At 44.9% G+C, this 21,331-nt stretch overlaps 1 protein-coding gene across 1 annotated transcript in view; it reads left to right on the top strand.

Moving 5' to 3' along the window:
• The first annotated feature begins 959 nt into the window (after positions 1–959).
• The window catches only part of nolo (ADAMTS-like no long nerve cord), a 285,907-nt gene continuing 265,535 nt past the window's right edge, over positions 960–21,331 (top strand). The window contains exon 1 of the mRNA XM_075889771.1: positions 960–1,171. Coding sequence (XP_075745886.1) covers positions 1,103–1,171 — 69 coding nt within the window. The 5' untranslated portion in view covers positions 960–1,102. The remainder of the gene's footprint in view (positions 1,172–21,331) is intronic.

Below are 21,331 nucleotides of genomic sequence, written 5' to 3'. Positions count from 1 at the left end.
CATGCGAAAACTGCTACATAGATTCTTATTTGACGAGGAAGATCCCTCTTGAAAATCCATTAAACAAGTGAACGTCCACCACAGACAACACAAAACGACATAATGCTTGAAGCCGTGGTTGTTCTGCGTCACCACATACACGCACTTTCGATTACTCATCACTCTACAAACTGCTACAGACTACACAGAACGGTACAGGACAACCACTGCCTGAAGCAGTGGTTGTGTTGTGCCATTCGGTGTAGTCGGCAGCGTGTGTTCACTGGTATCGCGGATTCATGAAGCTAGCACCAACTAACCCATCTAAACGCACTGACGAGTTGTCTATCTCGCGAACTATTTATGACGCCACTTCTCGTCTGAAGCGCCAGCGCTCTTCTTTCGGTGGCGCCAAAGCGTCAGCGAGGCGTCGCCGACGCTCCTTCCCGCGCTCCGTTTGAACGAGTCACGTGACGAGAGACGCCACCACGCTCGGGTCTAACGCTCGCGCCGGGTTGGCGGCGTCGGATGGATGGAGGAGGCGGGGGTGTAGATTCGCGGGGGTGTGGGGAAGCTCCTCTACGGGTGCCCCCGGCGAAGAAGAGGCCCAACGCGCCGCCGCCTCGCTCTCCTCTTCGCCGGCGCAAAACTCCCGTCCCGTGGCAGAGCGCTCCTCTGTTCGCCGCCAGCCCGTCCCAGTGTCAGGTGGTCGACGCCACACGCTGAACGCAGCCGCCGCCGAAAAAGATCTCTCCCGCTCCGCGCGCTTCTCCTGCCCTCTTCATCGGTTGGAGCCCCTCCACCGAGAGCTTCTTCATCTGTCCCGTTCGTCGCACCGTCCCGGACAAGTGAGCGGAGGAGACCAGCGACTGTCGCACGAGCTGCACCGAGTGTTCTAGTTCGTGGGGTGGAAGTGCGCGGCGTGCGAATTGGTGCTTCCGTTTTGTGAGACCCCCCTCTTCCCGACTGACCATTCTATAGGTCCACAAGTGGCCGCCAGAAAAGAACGAGAGGTGTTGCGCTACCATGTAGTGTGGTGTTATTTACGGGAAAGTACGACGAAAAGCCCGGTGGACCAGCCGCTGTCTCGTGGCGAGAGCGCGCGCGCCCTGAAGGACGCTTGATGTTTCGGAACACGTCCTGGATGGGTCGGCACCGCCACCGGACACCAGCGCTGTGGGCAACGGTCGCGGTGAGTGCAAGCGCGAAAGAACTGCGGTGCATCTTATTTCAGCCTGCATTACAAGTCTCGTTCATTGCTACGTAAAAGAAAGGTAGTGACAAAATAACGAAAAAACAATGAAAGAAAAAGAAAAACCGATTGCTAATGCGCACCTCATCCTAATGCCTGAGGACGAAAGGTCACCGCAAAGTACTTTCCAGACAGGAAGCGACCAGATGTAGTTTCAGCCTTTTTTTTTCATTTCCGTCTCCGGGTGCATCTTCATCGATTGGTCTTGCGGCGACGACGGGCCAGTTTTGTTGTGCGGTCTTGCCCCAACTCAGCAGGCACATACGATAGATTTTTGGGAAAGAAGAGGCGCAGTCCCGATGCGTAAACGAAAGATGGGGACCCTCATTGTTCCAGCTTTCTTCGTTTGACTCATTTCTTTTCAGAACTGCCGTTTCACTCCATCACCGAGATACTCCCTATCCGTAAGACCCGAGAGGAACGAGCAGCGAATGCAAACTGCACTCGTGGTCTCCTCGGCAGAGCGCGTAAATGCTTTTCCCCGGCATCGATTGATCTCGTCCTGGGACCCCTGCGTAGTCGTGGACCCGGCATTTTGTGCTGCTGCTACTGCTGCTGCAGTCCTCACAGCTTCTTCCGAACTCACAACTACAGCGCGCTGCTATAGAGCGCTCCTTTCACTCCTGCATCTCTCGCCCTCGTAGTGTTCTCATCCATTTTCCTTTTTCCTTCCAAGTCTGTAGAGCCTCGTGCGGGGACATCATCTCGGCACCGGAGCCAGAGCGCAGTAGAGCGAGCGGGCGAGCGGCGAGCCGGGCCGGACCCGTGAAAAGGTCCCGCGCCGGGATTTCCATGACGGGGCCCTTGGCATCTTTATGGATGTTGCTGCTTCTCGAACTCCTTCTCGGACCCCTTCTACTCCTCCTCCTTGTTGTCGCTCGGCCGTGGCGCCGGCGTCGAAGAAGCCTCGTACGCCTCAGCACCACGGCTACCGTTTGCTTGCTGGTGTTGTATGCGGCCCACAACACCGACAGTACGCGAAGAGATGCAGCATTGTTTGTTCTTCCGTGGGCTTTTCTTTTTTTTTTCGCGTGGAAGTAACCAAGACCAACCAGACAAAAAGTTAGGAGGAGGAGATGAGCGACGCAAGCTCTTCACGCATTCTTCTGCTGCTTGGTTCCTTTTAAGTCTTCTTCTCTGTCTTGCCTTTCTTGATGTCGCACTATACTTTGTTCCATCTCTTGGCTAAGCGCGACACTTTCTGAACTTAAGGCTGAGCCATCTCCCACTATTTTTCTTCCTTTTTATTTGTTCACTGACTTTCTGGGGTCACAACGCAACTTATGAAGAAAGTTTTCGGAGACGTCGACGCGTTGAGGGTCTCTCAATCTTCCGTTTGATGTATGGTAAGAAAAAACAAGACAAGAGAAAAACGGGAGAAAGAGAAATAAAGAACGTGAAAAGCGGCGTGAATAGAGTGATGTATACACCGACGCGACAGTCTATAATACAGCAAACTTGTTATGTACGGCGAGGACGATGGATGTGAGACGGCGTGGCCGTTGAGACAACGTCGTGGTGAATATAAATTCTTCGAAGCGCACAAAAATCATAGCCCTCTCACATTTCACTGATTCTTTTCTTTTTTGAACACTTCGGGTTGTTTATTACAAAGACTCGCCTCACGACGTGCACTGCCATCTCAACACGAACAGTAAAACTGAAGAAAGATTCATCTTTTCTTTACGCGCAGTGTGATAGTGTGATACAGTAGAGCATGACAAAGGAAAAGCCGCAATGCAGTTTACGGTACGTTTAACAAAAGAAAATCGCCATACTGTATGTTCATTTCGCAAACGGCAGCGCGTCGAGTGAGATCCATCAACGTGTGTAGAAAACCATAGAACTCAGTGCAACTGCACTTGTTCTTGTAAAACGTCTTTCAGGCCGGCTCTTGAGTGGAACCTGAACTTGACGCTCAATATATGTGGCATTAGCCTGGCACAACCGTCAGTTTGCCGCACCCTGTATAACAATATTCATAACGCCCGTTGTACGTATATACACAATGCATTGCGCATGCAATTTAGCAATCTTCAACTTAGTTCGCCCAAAGTGTCCAGCGTCAAATATTCATAGCGAACACGAACACGAGCATGAGACGCATTAAAAACTGAATCCAAGTAACTCAGTTCAACGCCTCCTCTATTTAAATGCCTGCTGCGTGAGAACAAAAACAGCTGCCACATCCTTTCCCTCCTTCATTTACCATTACTCTCGGTTTGTAGCATCACTTGTGGCGGACGGTGCAACAACTCGAGATTTTGCATAGCCTCCGAAATAGTCGTGTATGGTTGCAGATCTCGAATAACTCTCGAGGGACGCGTCCCTATAGGGGCCACAAGTAGAAAACGCCGTGATAACAGTGTTGGTATTGAGCGCCACTGCGCGGCGCTTGCTCAAAACTGAAGGCAGGACGACTCCGCTGGCAACACGAGCCATTCCTCAGGCATCTCAATAAAGGAGGCGTTCGTTGCTCAGTTGTTCTCTTGGCACCGACTTATCGAGAAAACCAACGCATACTTGACATTTTCTCTTGTGTTGTCAATGCAACGGCTAGCACGTTAAAAGATTACACAGTGGTTAGAACTTTCTCCGGAGTATCTACCGCTACGACGCATGTTACAATGATATCGGGCTTTTTGCATGTGAAATAACCGGTTATCCCTTTTTATTATTTTGAAAAGGAACAATAAAACATAATCTGCATACAGTAAATTATGCACATGAAAACGCAGGATGCAGTGCAAAAATACCCCCGCCACATACACATACACGCACGAAACAAGATGTCGCATCTTCACCTACTGTTTTCTGTATGTAACATGAACCTTTCAATATCAGCATTAGGTGACTTACCTTTTCTCAGCGAATAATGAGGTCTTGGTTATCGTATCCGGCTATGATATTGAAAGAGAAAAAAAGTCTTTCAAATTTGCCGCACTGATTAGTAGCAACAGAAAACTTTCATAGCACTTTATAAAACTGCCTTTGGATCTCGCAAAGCAGTAAAATAAAGCAGACTGCATCACCGGAACCGCAGTTTGGCTGAGTGTGGCTCCGCACGTAATCCGGTGAAGACACATGGATTAAGGTGAAACACAATTAGGGCTACCGCACTTCTTTCGGAATCGCGTTTCCGGCGCCTTCGTCGTTCTTACTGCGCGTAAATACCTTTAGTTTCGTGTGATGCTTCGCCCACGCGAGCACACGAGAATACGTACGCGCACTAATTTGTCGAATGTACGGAACATTCGCAGTTTCACATATAGGCAAATACTTGTAGCTCCACAAACGTGCAAATAATTTCACGAATGCATGGCAGTCGCTCAGGAAAAAACGATGTATTAAGAACGTATTAGTCGAAATTAAGAAGCAGAAATGGCCATAGGAAGTGCACGTAGCTTGAAGGCGGGACAATGGGCAAGGCAACCGCGGTTGATTAAGAGCGTTCTCTTGGAATCCGGCTTGTTATAACAAGTCGGATTCCAAGAGAGCGCGAAAGTTCGAGAGAGACATTAGGTTATGAGGCATTAGGTTGCACGAGATGAAGTTGGCGTGTATAACGTGACCGCTGCAAGCACAGGACCCGGTTAAGTGGCGATACAAGCGTCACATCATGGCCCTGCGGTGGGAGTATTGAGGGTGGTGATAATGATGGTAACCTAACGAATACAGTAGACACTGCGGAAGCACCTTCTTTTGACAGTGCGGTCAAATTTATCCGAGACATGTGGTGGGTCACAGCCATATGTTTCAGTTTAGTGTGCGAACTGTGCCGTGGTATTATCTCAACGTGACGATTATTGAAGGGCCTAGAGTGAATGGCATGAGCATGCAGTGTCCCTTGCGGCATGCACTTCTTAACAGCGTTGTCGATTGACGAAAACTAGACGGACGGCAATATTCTGGGTTTCCATGGTGTGCACACGCGAGCCGCAAGATGGCTTGCTTATACGTTCTGCGCACGCACACTTTATTTACACTTAAAACTTACACACATGCCAATGTGAAGTACGCATTCAGGCAACTAAATGTGGCTTTATTGAGCACTTTACATTGAAGCAGCCGATATTAGACATATTAATATTCTCCCGTTTCTAAGTCACCTGCTTTTTTTTTTTACTCTCCAGTTTTCTTTCCATCTTTCTTTCCACTTACTCTTCTTCTGAGTACAGAGTAGCAAAGCAGATGTTTGAATTCAGGTCAAACTTTCTACCCTTTCCTCGTCTTATATATCTCTCCCTCTAGCTTCATTTAAAGCTGTCGATAGTCCGCTATCTATGGGTTCTCCCTAAGATAGGCGCTGTGGACGGGAAGTCGGCGCGAAATTTAACAGGGTGCTTCAGCAGCGCCAATTTACCACACAGTAAGTACGCTAATATCGTACCTTCGTGGTTGGGATTCCGCCATTTTAGTCTGTAAGACCTCCAATTATCCGCTTTGATCATCTCATCACGCTAGACTTACACACGCAATGAGCCACTCGCGTGGCTATAACGTGAAAAAACAAGAGCTACGTTTTGACCATGAGGGCACATAGTATTACCGTACTTACCACTCGGTAAATCCACCCTGCTGAAATATCTTACTGAAAACCCATCGTACAAAGCCGGTGCGCAAGAAGCGGCACTCCGTTCACACGATCTCTCGCGCGACACGTTGCGCGCTTTCGTGCCATTCGGGAAACGGGACGCCAAGCAGAACGCAGTCGCTGCCGTGACGCACAGGTTGTAACGCGACCAATGAAAAACTCCTTTCTTGCATTTGCGGTGCCCAATCGGGTACATTTTGAGAAAGACAACGTACATTTCCAAGCATGCCAGCGCATCATCGTAGTGTCTCCAGCACCGGCACTTCTTGTTGATTGACACCGAGGGGACAACGGCGCCCTCTACTATTTGTTAGGAAATAAACTAAAAAAATAAAACGATGCAGAAACTGTCCTGTACCAAAACGTCAGTACATGGTCACTTCTACCATACGCGCTCAAGACAGTTTGCTCGGCACCAACTTTTCTTGGCAGTATTATAGAGTGTATTTGAATATTCCAGCACCCTCTAGTAGTACTGTGGAAGCTACAGAACAGAAACGCTTGCCTGCTACCACGCCAAAAATGGTCATTAGATTTGCTGACAGTCTCCTTACTTGCCTTGCTGTAATAAACGATGTTTTACTTATTCTGAGTCTCACACAGCTATTGTTCACTATTGTCATTGTTCACTTCCCAAGAATGCCTTGCCTTTTCTATTTCATTGAGAGCACCAACTTTTCAGCACACCTGTTTTCCAAAGTAAATATGGCGTCCATGGTGTAGTGGTTTAGCGTGCGGTCGCAAACGCGCCGTTTAATTCTAAAAAAAAATATCTTCATGTGACGATAAAATACACACTGAACAATCGAAATGTTTCTCTAATTCACATTGTTTCGGGACTATAATTTTGTAAACACGTTAACGACGCGAGCGAGCAAAACCTAAACTATAGCCGCAAGCTGTCGCGCTACTTGCGGAACAGCACGGACGTGCGAAAGCCCTGCCTTCGTACCCTTCACTTCACGGCCAAGATAATTTGTTGCCTAGTATAGCAGTGATGCGACCCATTATCAAACCCGTGACTCGTGCAGAGCTTTACTAGTAACTCGCGTGTGTGTGTTGTGTTACTTAAAAAAAAAATAGCAGATGCTGTTGACGCTCGCCGCAATTAGCCTGTCGGAAACATAAGGGATCATCATCGGGAGCCGACACGGGATCTGTTCGTCGTCTTCTTCATCTTCTACTTCGCTTTCCGAACACGTGCGGCGATTTCTTGGGCTGGGGTCGCAATGACTGGACGGGCGAGCGAACAGTTACGGAGAGAGAGATAGAAAGAAAAAGAAACAAACATTTTTGATGAGGTGGGATTTTAATACGCGGACAGAAAGTAAAATAATGGAAAAAAGAAAGTAAAAGAGAATAGAAAGAATAAAAAAGAAAGAAATAGAGAGAAAAAGATAGGAATAAAGTGGAAGCCAACGAAGAAGTGGGCGAGAGGAAGAAAAAGAAGGAAGAAAGAGACAAGAGGATGGAAAGAGGAAAAAACAGAGATAGTGATGGTGACAAATTAGATAGATAGAGAGAGAGAAATGAAGGTGAGGAGGAGAAAAGGAGGACAGGAAATCGTAAAGTATAGCATAGACCGAATGAGCGAGAGGGAAGCATATATATATATATATATATATATATATATATATATATATATATATATATATATATATATATATATAAAAGAGAAAAAACCACCAGGTTGATGAGAAAATAAAGAGAAACCAAAAGGAAAAATGCCATACAGAACAAAAGAGCATAAAAAATGAAAGAGAGCAAGCAAGAAAGAGAAAAATGAAGGGAAACAAGCAGGACCGCATATCTCCGCACTTGTTCAGCCTCGTCACCATCGGTGCAAAGCTGCCATAATTCTTTAAATTATACGTCTTCTACGAGATGAACAAATGTTCGGTAAGATCGTCCTTCGGGACCGTTCAAGTAAATCACTACAGCCATATAAAAAATCGCTAGTGCATGACGCGCCTTTAGATAACGACATGAAAAAGAATACGAAGTACAGTGAAATAACAACAGTATTAGTTACGTCATATGCGGGCACATGAATACTGGACGCGTTGACAATAAAGCTCCACACAATGTCCTGTGACATAACAACACTAAACTATGTTTACTCCAGTGAAGCTGTCTTATACCACATCGGCGTTGCGAAGCGGTCCTTTATAGAGGTATAGTTGTGTGGAGAACCCTCAGAAATGGCCCCGCCATGGTGGTTTAGTGGTGAGGGCACTCGACTGCTAACGCGGAGGCCGCTGGATCAAATCCCGGCTGTGGCGACTGCATTTTCGAAGAAGGTGAAAATGTTTGAGGCCCATGTGCTTACATTTAGGTGGACTTCAAAACCTCAGGTGGTCGACATTTCCGGAGCCCTTCTGTACGGTGTCTCTCGTAATAATATGGTAGTTTTAGGACGTTAAACGCCAGATATTGTGATTAACTTCAGATATCCTTCAGTGCTGCACGTGTATGCATACACAAACATAGAAGCACACGTACGAGTGGCTGAAAACACCCCCGAAGAAAAAAAAAGAAACAAGAATGTGGTTAGGCCCCTACTATACGATGCCCATCGAAACGTTTACGTTTCGCGATAGCGATCTGCAGTAGTCACTTCGGTACCGCGGCCTTTCGACTGAAATGGGATGTTTGATTGATCGGGGCTACTACCGAGTCACCGAAAGCAAAACAGGGAGGAGGAACCAAGAGGTGGTCCTGTCGGAGTGCTCGCATTCTTGGAATCACAGTGGGAAGCTATACAAAGCGCTCAAAGAACAAAAAAAAAAAAAAGAGCCAGTCGATCCTCCGTGCCCTCTTTTTCGATCGTGTCATCGTTTTCAGTGCAGAGATGCACTCGTACACCGCACCGGGTTGCGAGAGGTGCTCGCTGTGGCCGTGATAGGCTTCGGATTAATTTTTAAGCACCTCTTTTAGGCGCAAACTTGTGATGGGACGCTGCACCAGAGCTTTTGTGCATTACACCCCGATCAGAATGCGGCCGTGGCGCTGCGGAATGCGATATGATCAGTTCGAGATTGAGCAATGTATCCCCATGCTAAACGACGTGCATGTGAAATAGACCCGACCGTAAGGGATGAAATATGACGAGACATTTCGTTAGAGCGCGCAAGTGGAAAGTTGACTGGTGCGTGAGTGATTTCGGTAGCAGCGGCGTACCACGAAGGTTATTCGAGAGGAAAAGAGAGGGGTGTCTGTGCGTTTATTTGTATGTGCGTATTTATCTATAGATGCAAGCATATACGCAGGTTTTGTATACATTCACAACGTAAAAAATTTCGTATGAGAGGGGGTTAGAGGTCGAACCTTCAGAACCAGCCCCGTATACAGAACATGTTTACGGAGAAAGTTCATAGGGCTATGTTCGGTATTTCAATATTTAGATGAGCAAATGCTAAAAAAAGACAAGAAAGGAGACAGGACTGCAAGCTACACCGACAAGCGCTTGATAACGTGTAGTATAATTTTGCAGCACACGAACAACGCGTAGCTTTGTGGCAGAATATTTGATTGCCACGAAGAATGCCGGGGGTTCCATTCCTTTTGGAACCCTGACATTTTTTCTTTGCATGAATCGGGTCAACGCTGCCGTCATGTCAGTTTTTTTCTAACGACCATACGCTAAAATTACCTATTTGCGTTCTCACTGTTGCTGGGTAGATATAGAGTGCCAATCACCTGTGGGACATACTCTCATACCAGTAGCACATACCCGCCCGCGGGTATACGGGCCACTGTCTGACGAAAAGTGTTTGACGACGTACACGACGGGATTGTGACATCATTCATGTTGTGACCAGCGAGTCGTATTTGTCAAGCCATCTCACCCTCACGTACTGGTTTTGGTTTACCCCAAGTTAAGGGGGTAATCACGATGAGAACACTCAGGCGTAAGCGGATAGATATATAGATAGATAGATAGATAGATAGATAGATAGATAGATAGATAAATAGATAGATAGATAGATAGATAGATAGATAGATAGATAGATAGATAGATAGATAGATAGATAGATAGATAGATAGATAGATAGATAGATAGATAGATAGATAGATAGATAGACGCTCAAAATGCTTGCAGTACGCAAAGAAATGTTTCATGTTTGAAATTATATTCCAATAACTTTCTATCCGCATGATTCGCACAACATCGATTCTCAAAGTACGCGGGATCTGCCGAATTTCGTTTCTGATGAGGTAGTCCCAGAAAAAAGTGAGCACGGATTATATTTGTTGAATTAACAGGAAAGCAGGGACACAGTATCCAATTTAACAGAGCCGTTTATTTCGCATATACAAATTAGGGTGGGAGTAGTCAAGCTGCCCTAACCGTGTAATGGAGGAACGCAAAACTTTATAGAAAGCCTTGATGGGCACGACTCGGAGCGCAGCGGGTCACTGCCATGTTGGGACAGTCAGGCCGAGCCCGACCGCCACGCCATGGGCCCTCTGGGCAGCTCATAGTTAAGACCCGACGTCTTAACTATGATAGCTTCTTTGATAGCGGATAGCCTCTTCAAATACTCAAAATAAACCTGACATCGTAAGGATGACATTTTAGACATTCGTGCAACGTTCATACGGGTCCTGAACAAAAATGCAGCCGCTGATTGAGGTTGCTAAAGTCTGCAGAGCCTAAGGGGATTGGGGAAGAGACGCCCCCCCCCCCATTGAACATGCACATGGTGGGGGGGGGGGGGGGGGGGGTCATTTGACAGCCCCTGGACTTCCGCCTCTGCAAGTGCTGTATCTCAAGATTTAAGACACAGTGAGAATGATGAATGAAAAGAGACGTCTTCTTGCTTGAGGCCCGTGTACTTTAATCTTCATCATCAGCCTGACTACGACCACTGCAGGGTAATAGCCTCTCCCACGATCCGCCAACCAACCCGGTCTTGTGCCTTCTGCTTCTGCGTTATACCTGCGAACGTTTAGGTGCACCTCAAATAAACCTTAGTGCTCTAAATTTACACAGCCCTCCACTACGACATCTCTCATAATAATATCGTGGTTTTGGGACGTTAAACCTCAACAATTACTAATTATTAGTATTTTGCTGTCAATGTACACAACTCTAAAAAGGGTAGTGAACGAGGATGACTTAGAGAACTTGTCGGTATTGCATCTTGGAAACGCTACAGCGTTCAAAGACATCGCCGTCTGTGTGCTCTGCAACGTTCGTAATACGACAAAGTGGACCTCGCATCGTTCTTTCTTTGCCTAAGAACAGCGGTCATGTCGCCTTATCTACCATCGAAAAAAAAAACGAGAATGGGAAAATCGTTTGCAAAGAAAGAAAAATTAGAAAGGTAAGGAAAGGAAAGCCGTCAAAGAGGGAGGGGTGGGAACAAGCACAGCGTGTCGGCATCGGCGGCGTTAAACGGCATCGAGGTGTCTCTCCCGGTTTTGTCCTTTCCAGTCGCTCTTTTTCCTTTTTCATTTTTTTCTAACATATCTGGCGTTTGTTTCGATCCTCTCGCGGCTTCTACAAACACTTCCCGTCGGAACAATTTCAAGGAGCAGGCGAGAATAATAACAAAGTGATAAAAAATAGAAATAAAAAATGGTAAAAGCTAGGAAAGACGAGTGAAAGAGGGCCGGACTTGACAGTAGGTGTGAAGAATGGTAACCGCACCGTCGGAACAAGCTTTCTCGTCGTATGCTTTCGAAACAAAAAAAAAAATCGTCTGCTCCTTGAGAAGAGCAGCGCTGAGCCGTGCCGAGTTTGCGGTAGCCGCCGCGACGTATTCGAGAGGCCACGTGGGGTAAGCCGAAAGCGAGCGTGCACACCCAGTGTAGAGACGGGGCATCGCGGTGTGGTATGTGGAAGTAAGTAAGTGCCTGTTGGTATAGCACAAAGAAAGGCGGCGCGGGCGAGCCAGTCACTACAGGAAGCCCCGCTGACGCCGAAGGCCCCGAGGGAATACGACAGAATAACAAAAAAAAAAAAAAACAGGAAAGTAAACAAAATGTAGGGAATGACGGTTTGGCTGTATGTAGGATGGTGGTGGTGGCGTTCAGCGGACAGACATAAAAGGAGGCGGCTTTCTCGGAAAGCATCTTTACGAAGAAGCCCTTCTTCGCGGTTCTCCCTAGAGGCTTGGCTTGACTTGGTCGGTTGGCTCCACGGACATGCACGAAGTACGATTAACACTCGCCCTAGCGCGTGCTATGGCTCTGCAGGGAGAGATACACCTTCGGCGGCTGCGACGGGCTCGCAGGTGCCTTATGTTCAAAGTGTTTTTTGCATCTTCTTTTTTTTAGCTCTGACCTGCGCCGACCTTTAAAAAGGCATGTTTGCACGACGGACTGAATGCGAATAGCACTGCGAACAAATGGCACGAAGCACTGGGAAGTGCACGAGTTTATGCGACATCATCACTGTTTAATAAGACGATCACAACGGAGTAGTCTTGATTCACGGGAACAAAATACATTAGCTTGTGCACGAGACGAGAGTTGCAAATGGCTGTAGGATATCGACGAATTCTAAACGCATTTGGCTTTAAATTTGACGCTGAGTATGCTTGTTGGACAAGTTACAGCTAAATAATCATGCACGTCCAAGCAAGACTCTTATACCGGCGTCACGTGTGGTCCTGCTGATCATGATTAAGGCCTACTTTGATCGAACTGCTAATTTGTGATCGACTCATACTGGTATCTTACGTATAGAACTCCCCATGATTAAGAAGTTTCATCCGCTTTAAGCATAATCGCGATAAGAAGTGGTCATATGACACCGGTGTTATTGGCTGCGTTTTAAAACAGAAGCATTGCCCAAAATGTGGTTGGTGCAATATTGTAATAACGCTAAATTGATGTAGCACATACGCAAGTGGTGAAAAGAGAATCGTTTGCAACTTAATCGAAATGCATCAATCGAATATGTATTCTCCTGTCACAGTAACTCATTGACCTCGCAACTGCCACTATCGAGTGACGTCAGAAGATATTTCAGCGAATGGGAATGCGCGATCATCGTCGGGTCCGTTAAAGCATTTCCATAGGAAAAGCCCATTTATAGAAGTCCCGTATGAAGCCGCAAGTGTCGTACTCCGTTTCAAATGGATTGCCCTTCTCGCACGCATTGCTGGAGTCAAAGCGGGAGTCCATATTGTATAAAATTGCGAGCGCGGCACAACGTAACAGCAGAGATTTTAGTGCATGATATACTAAAAACAGATGAAAACATCACATCTTCAAGCAATGGGTGTGCAATTCTCTACAAATAATAATAATAATAATAATAATAATAATAATAATAATAATAATAATAATAATAATAATAATAATAATAATAATAATAATAATAATAATAATAATACACGCTCGTATGGAATTCGATGACAAGCAGAGCGACCTCGGCGAAGGCGGTTTGTTGGTTGCAAGTGTCGAACGAAGCAGGCGGATTCATTTGAGTTACTCGATATATTTATATTAGACAAAAACAAACAGGAAAAACACGTCACTTTCACCAATAGATCTGGGCGAACGAGGCAGCTACGAGGCTGAAGAGTTTGTAAGGCGAACCTTTGCGTCACAACGCGGAAAGTTTAATGAGGCACTCCCGAACAATGCCTAATGATCGCAAAGTGTACTGCACCCTTCTTCTGCCCCTCTTTTTAGTCTGATCGTTTAAAAGCACCAGACTGGGACGAAACGAAGGGATCGAGATTTGAGTCGAGTCAACGGCAGCCCGGTCGTAAAACGAAAGGCGCCGCATAGAGGCTGGAAGAAGACGACGGATTTATGCTCCCCTTCTTTTCATGCACGCGCGCACGTTCGACGGTGCGTTGTGTGAAACGCTTGGTTTGCAATATACGTATATTCTGCCACGCAGCTACTGGTGCGTTCGCTTTATGGCTGTATCGGCGGCCGCGAAACAAGCTTCTCACTCGATGAAAATTTTCCCCTCTTTTGCCGCTGGGGTCGTTTCGCGAAGCCGCTAAATGACACCGGGTTTAATGAACGTGTTATCTGTACAGATATGCCGCGTACAGGAAACGGACTGAGTTTGTTATAGAGTTTTCTTAACTTACAATCTCTTAATTGGTGTAGAGAAAGCGCAATAACTTTATGTAGGTAAATTTCACGTGCGTGCTAAAGAAAATAATCAGTTCATTGTCTTCAAAGGTTTAGCACAAAGTGATGAAAGCCTTTCAACGCTTCTTCGAAGTGGCTGCTATATGGAATGACTACTGACCTAAATATATCACGCACGTGTATTATGCTCGCATGGACCAGATATTAGCGGGTCTAGTTAAAACGAGAAATATTGAATTCAGCCAATGCAAGGAAATATCATTCTTATATGCGAAGCATTTTTTGGCGAACTTCGATGACTTTCAGCGTATCTATCTATCTATCTATCTATCTATCTATCTATCTATCTATCTATCTATCTATCTATCTATCTATCTATCTATCTATCTATCTATCTATCTATCTATCTATCTATCTATCTATCTATCTATCTATCTATCTATCTATCTATCTATCTATCTATCTATCTATCTATCTATCTATCTATCTATCTATCTATCTATCTATCTATTTAGCTGCTTACGTTTGGGTGCTCTCGTCGTTCCCCCTTAACTTGACATGAACCAAAATTAGCATGGGAGGGTAAGGCAGTTTGACGAACATGACGCGCTGGTCAAGACATGAATAATCTTACAATCCAGTCGCGTACATCGTCAAACACTTTCAGTCAGACAGCGGCACATATCCACGGGCGGGTATGTGCCGCTCGTATGCGGCTATGTGCCACAGGTGATTGACATTTAGTATCTACCTAGGAACGATGAGAACACACATGGGCAATTTTAACGTGTAAGTGTTAAGAAATACCCGATATCGGTAGCGTCGACCCAGCGATGGAATAGAATAAATTTCAGTGTTAAGAAAACCAGAAAACCCTGAAATAGGCAACCTTGACCCCCCGATGAATGCAAATAATAGATTTCAGGGTCCCAGAAAGAGTCGAACCCAAGCATTCTGCCGTGGAGCTACGCCAGGTCTCGAAACTGCTTTTCAAATAGACGCTAATCTTCGTGAAGCGTCAATAGTAGTTGCAGTGCTGCCTACCTAATTTTATTTATAAGATAGATATGCACTCCTTTGATACAGCCGTCACGTCGGGTTAACGTTAATTGTGGTTTCATTGTGGTTTCAGCGTCATGTCATGACGTGTCACTCAATAAAAAAAAAACTTCAACCAGGTCACCTTCCCTCCGTATGCTTCGCATAACGTCGATTCCCACGTACATGGGGCCCCGCCACGGTGGTCTAGTGGCTAAGGTACTCGGCTTTCTGGAGTCCTCCACTACGGCGTCTCTCATAATCAAATGGTGGTTTTGGGACGTTAAACCCCACAAATCAATCAATCATCCACTTACATGGGTTCTGCGGAATTTTCTTAGTACTTATTTCTTTTCGCGGACAACCAACTGGAACAAAGTAGCCGTCACAAAGTACGGTGACTTGTGATTGATTGATTGATTTGTGAGGTTTAACGTCCCAAAACCACCATAAGGTTATGAGAGACGCCGTAGAGGTGGGCTCCGGAAATTTCGACCACCTGTGGTTCTTTAACGTGCACCCAAATCTGAGCACACGGGCCTACAACATTTCCGCCCCCATCGGAAATGCAACCGCCGCAGCCGGGATTCGATCCCACGACCTGCGGGTCAGCAGCCGAGTACATTAGCCACTAGACCACTGCTATGGTGACTTCTTTCTTCATTGCAATGAAAGAAAATGTCTGCTTTCTATTGTTCTGTGGTTCTTACCACAGAACAATGAGGTCTAGGTTTCGGCTAATACCAAGGAATCCCCCTGTTTTCTTACGAGTTTTGTTTAATAGTTATGTGATGGTTCCTTCTTTTCTGACATGTAGTACCGTACATCGAGTTTGACTTAAAGCACTACGAATAAAGTCGACGCGATACTTGCGCTATTTAGCGAAGCCCATGCCCTTCTGTATGTCTGTTCTTTAACTGATATTTATTTTTTACTCAAGTACATCACAGATTCCAATTTAGAACATTATGTGAGGGTTGGCATGAACCATTATTTAGACAACACATTGGGTAAGTTAATGAATACAGAAACAGGTAAGATGTACAAAGTGAATACTAAGTACAAATCTTTTTATACGCTGAGCATATTGGATTAGTGGTAATAACGCCGAAGGAAATAGACGAAATGTGCAATAAAAGACACTTTAGTGGACCACACGAATTGAACAAGAGCGAGAATCTTTTTCACAAGCCGAAACTCGAGACTATGCGAAAAAAACACACAACAAAAAAGGCACGAAAACACAATGCATAGTTTTTTTTTTGAACGCCTCAAGGTCACGTATGCTAACAATTTTATCTGGAAGACTCCTTTCAATATTATATGGCACGAGGTAAAAGAGATGAACTGAAAGATTTTGTTAGGCTGAACAGGTGTTCCAAGCTGTTGCTGATGCTGATGACCTCCGATGTATGGCGCTCACCCACAGAGGGGAATGGGCCAAGAACCGGGCGGCAGGATACTTAAATGAAACTAAAATGAAATCAAAGCCAATCTGAAAAACTGGTTTAAAGATAAAACTACCAATAAACTAAAATGGTTGCTGAGCAAGCGGTCAAACCACCTCTTGTTCCTTACAGGCATAGCTACGAATTATAAACTAAATATCTGAAAATGTTAGGGTTCACTAGCACGGTACCCTTTTAGTTGCATTGATGTAGTCAAACACAGTGGAGCATATATTTCTGTGGCAGTAACCAAAGGAAGTGCCGCCAAGTGATAAAAGTACTGGTAGATTTACTTGTATTCCTAATTTCTGTAATAGGGCTACTAAAAATCTTTTTCCTCTGATGAGTAACGACGACAGAAAAAAAAGAAATGTTCAATTGTTTTCAATTTCGTTGCAAAAATGCACAGCGGTGACGCTTTGAGTCGAGCTTTGTTAATGTAATAATTTAGTGGTGGGACTGTACAGGGCAATCTGGTATAACTGGTAACTGTCGAGATACACACCACTGTTTATTCCAGCAACGCCTTAAGTGCTCGAAATCTTTAAATTTATCCAAATTACCAATTCACCACTGCAAACAAACATTTCGGAACCTTAACGCTGTCATAAGCTTCGACGATTCTGAAGACGACGACATATGCAATTCGCATGTGTAAGCGGTAGTGTAGATTGGTGAAAGATTACCTTGCTGAATCAGCGATCAGCTCTCGAATTTTACAAGCCACACTACCACTTATTATTTAGCTGAGACACTGCAATTATTCAACTTTCAGGAAAATTTCATATAACGATTCCACCTCAGATATTCAACAAATTCTATTATTTCTCTCCCCCCCTTCTTTTCTTCTTTTTTTTACATTGCGCCAAAATAATTTCACAGTATAAACACAGTAATTATATTCCCCTAGTCTAGAAAACCTAAAGGTATTGACTTGCATTAACCACCGGCTTCTTGGCCAATCCCCCTTAGTGGGTGAGAGCCACAAAAGAAAGGAACAAGCAAGCAAGCAAGATTGGTGATGACTGCAGATTACCCGACGAAGGAGACCGATAGGGGCGATTATAGCTTAAATTACAAGTGCCAATATTAGATCGAAGAAGAAGATATAAAGAATTAAATAAGAACTACGTTTTCCGCGGCCATTAAACAGTTTACGGCTATGCAAAGTCTTGCAAAAAGGTTGGCGCGCGTCGGTCAGCGTAAGATGAATACGCCAACTATTCAACATGGACTTAAGGAACACAGTCGGTCTTCAAAACAACCAAGAAATCAATAAACTTTTCAGCCGATCAACTCACGCCAACGGTCTAATTGTTATGATGTGTGACAAACAAAATTCCGTTGTCGGATTCACATATATCGAAATAACCTAACGAAGTATTGCGTGTATGGAAACACACAGACAACATTTAGTTGTATTAAATCTCTTATAAATATTTACTCATATATTGAACTTCCTTGTATAGTATTCTTCAGATTCGATACATCCGGTTTCGACACAGTTAAAAAGAGAAATTCCAGCAATCAAAACGAAAAATTTTTAGGCGACGTCGTGACGTGTTTCACTGAATGGCTGTACTTTGCCTAGACACCCTTAACAGCCAAATCTGAACAAAAGCTGAAATGTAATACCACGGAGACAAAAAAAAAAATGCTGGGAATACCGGGCACTGAAGGAGAAAAGCAATATCGCATCTATATGGGTATTTGGTGGTTCTCTCGTAGGGCATTAGATTGTCTCAAGTCTATATACATAGTGGCGACGCTGAGACGCTGCTATGCCGGTACATGCTCCACGTAGACCGAACTCATATATATACACAAGGGCAGGGCATTCAACGAAAGTTGGGACAACGGATGGAAAACACGCCCGTTTACGCCTAATTTCTCCACATTCGCCTGCTGATGGAGTGACGTCAGGCTCACGTGCTCCATTTGCCAGAACGGAATGGTCTGAAGTCACAATCGTGGAAGCAAGATACGATGTCGCTGTAAAACCGACACACCGGTCTTGAACGCTATATAGGGAAAAACTATCTCAGCGGCAGCGCGCGCACGACAGCGTTGAATGCATCCTTCTTTCTCCCAATCTTTCCTGCTCCTTCTTTCAGTCTCCCTCCCCCATCCCCCGCGTGGAGCCGTGTTGGTGCCTTCGTATTGAAAGACAATAACAGCTCCGTGCTTTTTTCTTCACCTTTCCTTCTCAAGAACCTCTGCAGGGAAAAACTATAGGGCTGAGAAAAGTCACCCTGGATTTTTTTTTTTCAGAAGATAGCTACGTAGTAATATAACGATATACTTACAATGTTGAACGCTCACTTTCTTGAAAGAGAAACAAAAACCGGCAAGACTATGGCTTTCAGCTACTACATCAAGTGCGTATAGGTTGCAGTCGTTGTTAGGAACATCACTCTAGAAACAACCATTATACAACATTTCTCTCTTCCTGTCCATTTATCCGAGCGTCTGTTTGTCTATCCGTCTGTTCGCATGGCCTTTTCTGTATGCCTATTCATCTGTTTTTAACACGAAAATGTTAAAGAGATCGTCTTGCAGAAAATGCGGCGTCGGTGTCAGCATGGGCATCGTTGGTTGTCAGCGAAAAATTGAGAAAGATGCAAATAAAAAAAATTATGGACAATTTACCCTAAGGGAACCCTGATGGGATGCGAAGCAGCAGCAGCAGCGCGCACGACGTCGACACAGTTGAAACTGGCGTTGACGCGGGTGCTGGAGGAGAGGATTGAAGCGAAACTCGATGTAGCATTTACTCAGGTAAACGTTTGTCTGGAACGCAATGACGCGGGGGGTGGGGTTGAGTTTCGTGCAGATAAATGAGCCGAAAGAGTGTTTTCGCTCGTCGTGGGGTCCAGCATTGCGGGCGGTGGAGAGGGTGAAGCGAGATAGAAGTTGTCGCAAGCAGGCACTGCGGCGTGCGTGCTCCGTCTGTGAGAGAGAGAAAGTGACGTCAGCATACACCTGCTAGTTAAGCGAGCATGCTTCGCTTAACTTCGAAGCATGCAACATAGCATGCTTCGCTTCTAGTCAATAATAAAATCACCGGGTCCCAGTGAGGATCGAACCCAGGTGGTTTGAGCGGCAAGCACACGTTCTACTACACAGCCACGCGTATGCTTGGAAATACATTTAACATAACTTCCTCTGATTAGAAATGTAGTGAAAATAACGTTTTTGCTTAACAAACACACACGTCTTGTATGTGCAGGCTTCAGCATTCTACATGAAGTATTGCCGTAATATTTCGGGGTACGAGCGCACATTGCCATCGAGCGTCATGATGTGCGATTATCGATTAAAACGATTTCGTATTTTAAAGCTGGTGGCCCATCACAAAAAGGCACACATGTTACTTCGTTAATTCTCCTAAGACCACGAAGTGGGTGCATGGCAAGTTTGGAAACATTTCACGCACGTGATTGTTAGTGGTTTAAAGCGTGCATGCTATCCGTTAGCACGGAATGCAGCCATAAGTGAAAGCTTCACTAACACAAGCCGCTTTCACCTTTATAGTTTAAATTGTAGTAATTCACAATATAAACCTCTCGAGTGACATCAGACAATAAATATAGTACACTAAGTTGTTGAAGTGCGCACTGGGAACGGGATATCGCTATACCATTTTACTCTTAACGGCGAAGTTTAACGGGCCCCATTTTTTCTGTATTGTACCATGTCTGGACCTCCTTCCGTTTGTGTGGTTATACTTATACTTTCTGTCTCATGTTTGTTTTATATGTATGTATGTATGTATGTATGTATGTATGTATGTATGTATGTATGTATGTATGTATGTATGTATGTATGTATGTATGTATGTATGTATGTATGTATGTATGTATGTATGTATGTATGTATGTATGTATGTATGTATGTATGTATGTATGTATGTATGTATGTATGTATGTATGTATGTATGTATGTATGTATGTATGTATGTATGTATGTATGTATGTATGTATGTATGGCTTTGGTTTTTTATGTGCTAGCCTAAACTGCCTGTGTTTAGCCTTATCTTACCCATAGACTTATCTATACCCATTCTAATTCTTGATCTCGTCTTGCCTGTCTCTACGCAATCTCTTAGTCGGCCTAGTCTGAATCTTTGATCTTGTGTTGTAGTGTCCATCTGTGCACGTCTCTCCAGTCAGATAAAATGAGGCATCCTAAATGCTTGATTTCAATGTCTGAAGGTTTACAGGTTGAACGATGCTTTAATGCTTCGATGTGCCTTCTGCTGGAAGCCTAGTCTTCATCATAATTCAGGTTTTGTGACATTGGTTCTCGTTCTACGGTACCTGAAATGCAAAGAAAGAAAGAAAAAATAAGAAAGGGGAAAAAAGAAAAGAAAGAAAGAATCGGAGAAAGAATTGAGTCACGATGATATCATGCTACATAAAAGGTGTTAACTTAGCTGGCTGCATGTTTTTTCACTGCATTATATGCATGACTTAAAATGTTCCATCCAGTGACCCCCCATTTCTCTACATGCAGATAAAGAGCAAAGCTCGCGCAGGAGCTGCCTCGCTCGTGTTTCCCAAAATACGCAGAAGCTGAGATGCGTTGAACGATGCTTTTATGAAAGAAAAAAGCTTGCTACTTCGCTGACACATTTCTCTACTGGTTCAATATTGCGCTTGGTTTGCGCGCCCAAACACAGGAACACAGGCTTGCGTTCTGCTCTGGGCCTCGCAAGCAAAACTGATGGCGCACGGAAAAGATACGCTCAAGAAATGTGAACGAAAACCTTTCTCGATTGCAACGTCGTCGTGGAACCTTCTACGCAGTTCAACAAGACACAGACACACGTCCCTACACGCGCTAGGCCTAGCGAATGCTATACGCCGGCAAACGCCGTTAAGCTTATCCACTTTCGTGTCGTCCGCTCTTTATGCACTCGTTTCTGTGGCGAGCGCGTGCTGGCTGCTGCAC

Source organism: Rhipicephalus microplus, chromosome 1, assembly GCF_043290135.1.
Source record: "Rhipicephalus microplus isolate Deutch F79 chromosome 1, USDA_Rmic, whole genome shotgun sequence".
NCBI lineage: Eukaryota > Metazoa > Arthropoda > Arachnida > Ixodida > Ixodidae > Rhipicephalus > Rhipicephalus microplus.
Note: the sequence above shows the minus strand (reverse complement) of the source record. Positions and strands in the feature narration are given on the sequence as shown.